The sequence below is a fragment of the Lipotes vexillifer genome, unplaced genomic scaffold (assembly GCF_000442215.2).
Source record: "Lipotes vexillifer unplaced genomic scaffold, Lipotes_vexillifer_v1.1 scaffold382, whole genome shotgun sequence".
Taxonomy (NCBI): domain Eukaryota; kingdom Metazoa; phylum Chordata; class Mammalia; order Artiodactyla; family Lipotidae; genus Lipotes; species Lipotes vexillifer.
The window spans coordinates 5778821-5788563 of record NW_006780611.1 but is presented as its reverse complement, the minus strand read 5'-3'; the positions used below and the strand labels follow the sequence as shown (position 1 = coordinate 5788563).

The 9743-nt window shown below is 39.3% G+C and overlaps 1 protein-coding gene across 1 annotated transcript in view; it reads right to left on the bottom strand.

Annotated features, from left to right (window-relative positions):
- Positions 1 to 9743, bottom strand: part of EFCAB6 (EF-hand calcium binding domain 6) — a 234631-nt gene that overhangs the window by 177080 nt on the left and 47808 nt on the right. The window contains 4 exon segments of the mRNA XM_007454091.1: positions 406 to 464; positions 466 to 525; positions 2260 to 2273; positions 6389 to 6501. Of these exon segments, the coding sequence (XP_007454153.1) occupies positions 406 to 464; positions 466 to 525; positions 2260 to 2273; positions 6389 to 6501 (246 nt within the window).

The following is a 9743-nucleotide window of genomic DNA, read 5'->3' as shown; positions in this document are numbered from 1 at the left end:
AAAAAAAAAAAAAAAAAAAAAAATATATATATATATATATATACACCCAGATGTAGGGAGAGAAGGTGCTAATACTAAATCTTCCAGTCCAAGAGCTACAAAAGCCCTCTTTGTTTTTTCAGATTTTCCTTTATTTTACTCAATAAAGTTGTATCATGTCTTTATATAAGTGTTAAATTTTTCTTATTACATTTAGTGTGTGAGTAGCACCAAGGAAGTACTTAATGTCTCATCATCGTTACCATCAGCCATGCATTGTTGTTATGAGAAGCTGGAGGAGGTCCCAGGGCTTGAGGAAGCGGAGGTGGTTCAAAGCAGTTTAGAAATAACGTCTAGACCTAACGGTCTTCCACAGCCATCTACTCTCTCTGTTCACACTTTAGATAACCCTGGCACTAGGAGAACGTTCTTACCTCTTGGCAAAAGGTCCTCTCAATTTCATCTAAGGAGCAGTTTTTCCAGGTTATCTTCAGATGAAACAGGACTGGGGAGGTACTCTCTTTTGGAACTTTTGACTCATTGGTCCTCCCATGGGACCTCCAGTAAGACAAAAGAACTCCAGTTTATGAAGACTGTCAAACGTACATTTGAATATTAAGTGTTTCCTTTTCATCATCACCTGTCTGGTAAAAATTAAGACTCAAATAAACCAAAAACATGAACTATATAATAAGTGCTGTTGAAATAACTGGACGGACATTTTAGAAAAAAATAAAATTAATCTACTTGCTACCTTATCTAGGCTAAATCTGGACAGAGTAAATATATACTAAACAGACTAATAAAACCATAAAAGTAGTGGAGGAAAATTAAGATGAATATACATAATACATGTAATACATAATCACTGTGTGAAAAGACCCTTCCAAAGAACACATTAGAGCTAGAAATCATTTAAATAATGGATAGGTCTGACAATATAAATATTTAATTTTTGTTTGTTAAAAAAATACACAAATAACAATGAAAGAAAAACGAGTGGGAAAAACTATTGTTAATATATGTGAGAAATGCAGGTTAATTTCCTCAATATATGAGTAGCTCTTATGAATCTAAAGGATAATATAAATCCCCAATCACACAACAGACTAAGGTTTAAACAGGTAATTCACATTAAAAAAGGATTTTTAAAAAGCCAAGAAATGTATGAAAAACTGCTCAAACTCATTGGTAATTTAAAAGGTCTAATTAACACAAGTTAATTTTTCCCTACTTGTCAAATAGGCAGGGATTAAGGCAAATGACAAAGAAAGAAATCAGTGCTGGCTTGTGTACAGAAAACGTGGTCCCTGAATATTCTCAAATCCCCTTCTAGAACTTTACACTAATGGAATAATAGGACAGATGCATATGTGTAAGGATCTGTTCTGTCCTGTTTATAAGAAGGGAAAAAATAGAACAATTTAAATGCCCATTAATAGAAGACTGGTTTTATAAATTATGGCTCATAGACATTAAAAACAAAGGGCCTGTCTAAATCATGAATGCAAAAAATGTTCCTTGATATTGTTTCATGATTGAAAGAAAGAACAACTAGCATAATTTAATTTTCATTTAACACTTATTTTGTGTATTTGCTTATCTATCCATCCATCCATCCATCTATCCATCTATCCATCTATCTATCTATGCACCAGAAACAAAACCTGGGAGGATAATATATCAAAAGAATACATGGTAGGATTATAGGGAAGTATGATTTTGTGTTTTTGTGTTTTCTGGCCTTTTTGCAACAAGCACTTATTACTTTGAAAATAAAAGAGAATAAAACAAATCTAAGATATAGCCATTTTCTTTCTCAAAGTCAACTGCAAAGAATCACAAATGATTTCCCAGATTTATTTCCTAAAATGTCTGCAAATAAGCTCCACTCAAATTAAGCACACTTATAACTACTCAGCTGCAGTTAAACTGCTAGTCAGCTGGAATTCCATTTCCTACCTCAAAAAAAAGAAGAAAAAGAAAAGAAAAGAAAAAAAGTAAGTCTCCCCCCATGGACCCCCTCTGGCTACATGATAAAATACAAAACCAGCCCTTTAGAACGCAGTCCGGAATACCATGGCTTCACCGGGCCTAGCATTTGAAACATGGGCTCTCAGAGCATGGAAGCTGTGAGAGCCTCACTGAGAGACAAGGGAGCCACGCAGGTATCACTCGGTGAGGCAGGTCTCAGCCCCGGCTTTCTGATGCCTTGGTCCTGCACTTACTCTGCGCTGGGCACTGCTACTCTAATGGGGGCTTAGAGGACACACACAGCACGTCTAGGGAAACCCCTTGGTGCTCCGTAGACAGCACGCCAGGGTGGAGCGCGGAGGCGGGGCCGAGGCGTGAGGCCCACCCCGGGGGAGCTCACCCCCAGTGTGGGACCTCCCCCGCCGTACCGCTCTAGCTGCTACTGCAGGCTGGCCAACAAACTCGATGAAGCCATGTCCAGTGACTCTGCTCACATCACAGTTAGACCAGCTTTCGCTCTTCTGTGCAGCTGAATAATTCCTGCCACCTTCCGGTTTCCCCAAAATTTCCTCTGAAGGGTTCTAGCTGATTTGAAATGGAGTACAGAGGAAAGCCAAAACTTAAGGGGGCAAGTATGTATTTCATAGGTGCAGCAAAAGGAATTCAGCCCCTAATGTCATTTCTTCATGTGCCCAAAGACATGGTGCTTTTGACAAGCAAGGTCTTGATGGCGTCTTCAGAACAAAAGTAGCAAAAACAGGAATATGCAAAATTCACAGAGAACAAATATTGTTCCATGTATAGAAAAGTCACAGATAATGGGCTGCTGCAAATGAATGGAGACTCCCTTCTTACAGTACTTAATAAAATAAGCAAAAGAAAGAAATAATAAAAATTAGTAAAAATAGTAAAAATAAAAAATTTATTTATTTATTAGCAAAGCAAATAAATAAATAAATTTACTAGCATAAACTGAAGCAAGAAGAAACTTAATATGGGCAGCCGGAAAGTCTTGCTTCCAGTTATGGTGGATTTGCTCATGTTGAAGCAAACCTCCCAGCAGATAACAATTATAAACTCTAGCCAAAATATAAACAAAAAACTCTCTGAAGGCATTGGAGAGCAAATGACATAAACTGGAGTCAACCCTTGGAAAAATGGAGTTTCTTGTTATTTGGCCTTTTGCCTGAGGGCAGGCCTCACCTGGAACCTTATGCTAAGTGGCTAGAGTTTAGATATAAATCCAGGATCTTACTGGTTTTAGGAATCAAAAAGAGAGAAGTCAGGACTACCACAGCAGCTAGAAAGTAAGGAGGGAAAGCACAAAAAGAAAGGCATAGCAGAGGATCTCCAAAGCCTGTGAATAAACTCCGCCAAAGTCACTGGCTAACACTGGGAACTATAGATGTGTAGAGCAGAAAACAAGATGCCCAGCTAAGGCTAAAACAGCAGAAAAAAGATCTCATGTGTTGACCCCCTCAGGGAAGACAAAGATTAGTCTTCTACTAAAGTAAACTGGCTACTAAAAGAAAACTTAAATTCTTCAGAGGAACATAACAGACTCTATAGTCTCTACAATGCAAAATTTACTATATCCAGGATAAATTCCAAAATTACTACACATAGGCCAAAAAAAAAAAAAAAAAAAAAAATCCCACAGGAAACTATGATCCATATTTTTTTAAAAAGGTAATCAATAAAGACCAAATCCTAAAATGACCTAGATGTTGAAATTAGCAGGTGAAAATTTTAAAGCATTTTCAAATTTAAACTTTTTAAATAACAGTGTTTGAGAATATGAAGGAAAATATACTACTAATGAAATGAACAGATAGGTATTCTCAGAACAATAGAAGCTGAGCAACATATCCTGTATTTTCTTTGTTTGTTTGTTTTTGTTTTTTTGGTTTCTTTGCGGCATGCGGGCCTCTCACTGTTGTGGCCTCTCCTGTTGCGGAGCACAGGCTCCGGACGCACAGGCTCAGCGGCCATGGCCCACAGGCCCAGCCACTCCGCGGCACGCGGGATCTTCCCGGACCGGGGCACGAACCCGTGTCCCCTGCATTGGCAGGCGGACTCTCAACCACTGCGCCACCAGGGAAGCTCTGTTTGTTTGTTTTTTGGCCACACCACATGGCTTGCCTGTGTTTATAGTGTAAGTAAAAGTATGATGTATGACAGCAATATAACAAAGGACAGGAGAGAAGAATTCAGAAAATGCTGTTTAAAGTCTATAATTCATGTGAATTAGTATAATATTATCTGAAGATAGATTCTGACTAGCTAAAGATGTATAATGGAATAAAAATGCTCAATCAATCCAAATTTCTTAAAATTACACAAACTCTACAGGAAAAATGTTGGGGGAAGGGGCTGGTGGATAGAGAAGGAAGGAAAGGAGCATAACACAAAAAGGCAAAGATCCCACCTTGGAAGAAAATGTAATTCAAGGCACAAAATTACTTTACAGAACATTTTAATAAGAACACGAATTCATTAAAACAAGAGCTCAATAACAAGATGATAAAACAATAAAATGAGAGGGGAAAACAGTATAGTAGGCCAAAGGAAACATTATAGAAGTAATTAATAAAGTGGACATAGCAAAGAGTAGCATAGACTAAAGTGAAAACCAAATTACAGGTATAGCTCAAAGGCCTAAGATGATCCTTGTGAGTACAGAGGAAAAAGACAAAGAGAATAAAGCACTTCAAGATAATTTAGGCAACAGAGGAGACAAAAACAACTCAACATAAGGGTAGTTTGTATCACTGAAGCTAATCTGAAAAGTGGAACAGAAACTTTACTCAAAGATGTACAGGGCTTCCCTGGTGGCGCAGTGGTTGAGAGTCCGCCTGACGATGCAGGGGACACGGGTTCGTGCCCCAGTCCGGGAAGTTCCCACGTGCCGCGGAGCGGCTGGGCCCGTGAGCCACGGCCGCTGGGCCTGCGCGTCCGGAGCCTGTGCTCCGCAACGGGAGAGGCCGGCGGACCACAAAAAAAAAAAAAAAAAAAAAAAAGATGTACAATATTACTAAAAAACAAACTAACAAACAAATCCTTGAAATGAAGTGAGAATTGAATATTCAGGTTGAAAATATACTGTGTTCTGGAAAATTGATGCAGAAAGCTGAACACCAAGACATTTCCTAGCTAAATTCATTTAGCACCCTGGAGTCAGGTTTTCTCATTTAAAAAAATGGGATAATAATACCCACCTCACAAAACTGTTGAGAGAAATAAAATTAAAACTAAGGTTTAAAAAGTAACTGCATAGAGCACAATAAATAGATGTGTTTTAGTGTTATTTTTTTATGTGACTTGTTTTGTGTCTTACCTGTCCTATTAAAATATATATACATGTGCACATACATACAAACACACACACATACACATACACACGCATACCTCTTAAAGTCAGATTATTTTACTTGGCTTTGTACCCAATGAAGGATCTAGTAGTACAGGGACTTGCACATGAACTAACAAAATGTAAGGGACGAAAGCATCCTTGGAAGGTCATATTGCCTAGTAATTCCCCAAACTTGGAAGGCTTTGAAAAGTAGAGTCCTGGGGTCTGCTCTAAGCTATCTTGGTTAGTGAAACCGAGCTGAAATCTGAGAATTTATCATTTTTAAGTTTGCTAGTCAGGCAGATCCGGGAATCATAGAAGGTATTAGTGCATATTTGCTGCAATGAATTGCACTGAAACCAGACAGTGACAACCCATCTTGAATGAGCCAGTACACACGTGGTAAACCCCTGAGGCAGGAAACTGCTTGCCTCAAATGACCAAAGGCCTGGAAGGGAGAATCTCTGATTGCATTTTTCATATACCATCCGCGAGGAACTGGACCCCTGCTCTCTCCAGAACCGTGCAACTCTGGGCATTATGTTCTAGAGGCTGGGATAAAGAATATCAGTACGAGGCAAGTTTTTCCTTCTCAAGGTTGTATGCCTGCGTGAGCCCGGCCTTACATGTCCGGTATAACCATACCATCTACTCAACTATTTGCCCTTTTGTATCAAGATTGTTCCCCTCGTTAAAGGAGTAACATGTTCATTAACAAAAATTTTTGAAAATACAGAAGTAGCAGAAAGAATCAAACACCCAGAGACATATCACTTAAAGACAATCTATATTTTGGAATTTCTTTCCGATCATTTACTGATATTCCACATAAATTTTCCATGTTATGATTAACTTTATGGAAATCATTGCTTGTGGATGCACATTTTACCATGTCTATAGGCTGTGACTCACTTAACCCTTTTCCTGTTGTTAGGCATTTATGTTATTCTTATAAACAAAGATACCATGACAGTCTTTGTGGATAATGCATTTTCCATATTTGAAAGTGTTTCCTTAGGACAGATTCACAGACGAGGAATTACCACGCCAGAGGATACTGAAATCATACTTTAAAATACTTACCTTGACTTCCCATTGAATATTTAAGGTTCAAGTCATTATTTGTACTGAGGTTCTTCAAAACAACATTATAATCCACTGCAGTATCTTTATCAATGCTGTAGTGTTTTGCAAACCTAAAACAGAACTGTTCATTAGTATTCAGAAATTAGGACACAGAGAATCTAAACGAAGCAAGTTTTTTTTACTAAGGTATCCTTTACTCGGGTTGGCAGTAATTTTAATGTATGTTTCTAGCTAGAGCTGGAATAAAGAAGTAAACCCTACGAAATGTTACTGTAAGAGTTTTAAACGGCGGATACTCCTGAAACTAACACAATCAACTATACCTCAGTTTGAAAGTCAATTAATTAATTAATTAAAAATGCAAGTATTTAGGAGGAGATCACTTCGCCCCCTCTCTAGATGGCTGTGGACAGATCTGCGCGCAGAGGTACGTCTCAGGACCTGCTAAGGGAACGCCCCCTGCCTGCACCCCACGGGGTCTTCTCCCTTCTCTGGTGGGGGTGAGTGAGGAGCAGCCCTGCAGTCGGACAGCAAAAGCAGGTCCCACTTCCTTTAATAATTGGGGGGAATGGATCTGGGCCATGAGTCAGCATAAAATTTCTATAACCAGAGACATCTAGAGCCGGTGGAGGAGAGAACATAGCCCACCTTCTTGCCCAAGAATATCATTTCGCAGAGAGAAACTGTGCCCAGGATGGCGTATCGTGTTAAAGCAGTCAATGGTGGGAGCGGGGGAGCTTTTCTCGGAGCATTCTAGGATGTCTATGCATAAAGAGAAATTCTGAAAACACTTAACCAAGGTCTCTCCCTGAAATACACTGAGATACTCTTTTTTTTAAAGTTAAGATAAATACAATGTTTGGATTCTTTTTTCCTCTAAAATGAAATTTCTATTATTCAAAGCTGCCACTTGATAAGTGGTTTTCTAGATGATCTCTGCATTATTACATTTATAAACAATTGACAGTTTTTAAATGTTTGGTTGTATTATCTCCATATGTGTTGGTTTCTATAATTATCTAATTTCACGCTGCTTTCTAAAAATTTAGTAATTGTTATTTTTCTGTTTCCAAATTTAACAAAGGGTTATGTCATGTATTCATTTCAATGCATACCTTTTTTTCCACTTTGATGAATCTTGCCTATTGTTCTAGTAAGAAAAATTATCTTGAGATATGATAGCTGCCAGATGTTAATCTTGAAACTCCCTAAATAGCTCCATCTTTCATCCACAGACTCTGTCTGGCAAAAATAAGCTGTAAGCACAAGAACCCAGAAGGTGGCACCTAAAGTGTTCCTTTTTGAGTTGCCGTCCTACAGAAAGTCCCGGCTACTCTGCAGCTCCAGGAGAATGTCAGGATACCGATAAAAATCTCATCACCAACTTTCCTATTTTTGGTGAAAATTCAGCATCCCTTCAAACTGGTATTGGCTCATAAGAGAATCCTGACCTTTCCTAATGCCCAGCCCACGGCATTCATAATACCTGCTACATAGTCACTGAGAACAGACAGACACAATTCCATGGCAATATTTCCTACAGATAAAATTCAAAAATGAAGCCTCAGTACTTCTCAAGGATGCAGTATCTCAAAAGGCTTTTTTTAACAAGAATCAAGGCATGGGAGACAGAACCATCCCTAAGACACAGCAACCAAGGCCATTTCCCCAGGGACCTGAAGTGTGGGCAGGAGAACTCACACATGTGCAGACACCCAGGGCAGGACGGTCACATGGGAAAGCCGACTTCAGATGCAAAGGGAACGATGCCAATTGACCCACGAACCTCTCCAGCATCACCACCTAGAACAGTGCCTTGGGCTTCATTCATCTGCCCAGGCAGCAGGCTGAATTCTAGTGAGTTTGTTTGTTTCTTTTTGTTTCTTTGTTTTTCAAGGTCGCTCATAAATTATTTTACCCGGATTCAAATACTTTGTCCTGCAGGGCAATGGAGAGGAAAGTAGGGTGGTGTGAGATGGAAAAGGAAGAACAAAACCCAGCAGGTCTCGGGACACTCTGGCTGAGTATATGCAACTTGCAGATAATCTTCTCCCCCGCTCCTTGTTTCCACAGGCTGGATGGTATTCTGCAGCCTGAAGAGAACTGTTTCTCAAAGAGTAAAGGGCACTCGTGGAATCTTTACGATTATGATAGCATCGATGTGCAACGAGCACCTACTGCGTGCCAGGTACATTGCAGGCGCAGCCTTGCAAGGTGGGCTCCTCAGTCCCCATTTCTTTAAGAGAGAGCCGAGTCTCAGAGAGGCCCAGGAACTTCCAGAGGCCCCGCAACTAGGGAGGGCAGACACAGACCTGACCCCAAGCGTGCCTGGCTTCAAAGCCCAGGCCACTCCTACCTCGCTGCACGCCGAAGGCTGATATTAAATAGAAAGCTGTTAGGTAAAAAAAAAGGATTCAAAACTGCATTGTGTTTCCTGCTCAAACACTAAAAAGGCAAAGTTAATACTGAAGCAGCTACTCAAGGAAAGAGTATATTCTTGAGCTTCGATAAGAAAAGCATTAAAAGCAATTGAAGAAATGGCTGCTTCTGATCTTCTGCTTTTCTATTCTGAAGGACAGCAGTTCTATTGTGTTAAGTTCCTCAAGCCTTATCATGCAAACAGTATTGTTTTTAAGGCTTAAAAAAATATCTCAAATAAAAATGTGTGGAGCTCTTTACTATTCAATACTTGTGAGATGGGGAAACAGACAGTAACATTTTTTGATAGATTTACTAGGTTGGAAACTAGTGCCAAACACAAGGTTTATTGTCAAATAAAACACTGTTTTGCTTTTTGATTGCTTGTTTTAGAAGAGTGTCGCTTCTGTTCTATAATTGCGTGCACAAAATTATTTAATTTGTTTTGTTTGGATCTTATTCTGGACATTTTCCCAGTCAAAAAGATGTAAAAATTAAAACATCTATTATGTCTTTTATATTCTGAGGTGGGTTATAAGGAGAAAAAAAAAAAAAAGAAGAAGAAAATATTCAAAATACTGGGAAATATCCATATTTTAAAAGTCTCCTTGCTTTTCAGACCCTGCAGTGCCTGTGAGGTTGTCACATGCCCTCTAGACTTGTTTTTGCTCCAGGAGCAGGTTCTTCCACTAACGGAGGCAACATCGTCTTTATAACACTATGGAAGCAACCACGAAGACCCATTTTAGTAGCGATTTATAACTGCGGTGTGATGTGAAACTCTTAGGCTCAGAGTGAAATCATCAGGCTTGGTACTTTTGTTAATGGCCCAGAGGATATTCAGGAAAGTGGGGAAAGGCAGGAAGAGGAGGAGTGCCTCTTGGCTGAGTACTATATAAATTAAGTTAAACACAGCCCCCCCCCCCACTTCCAG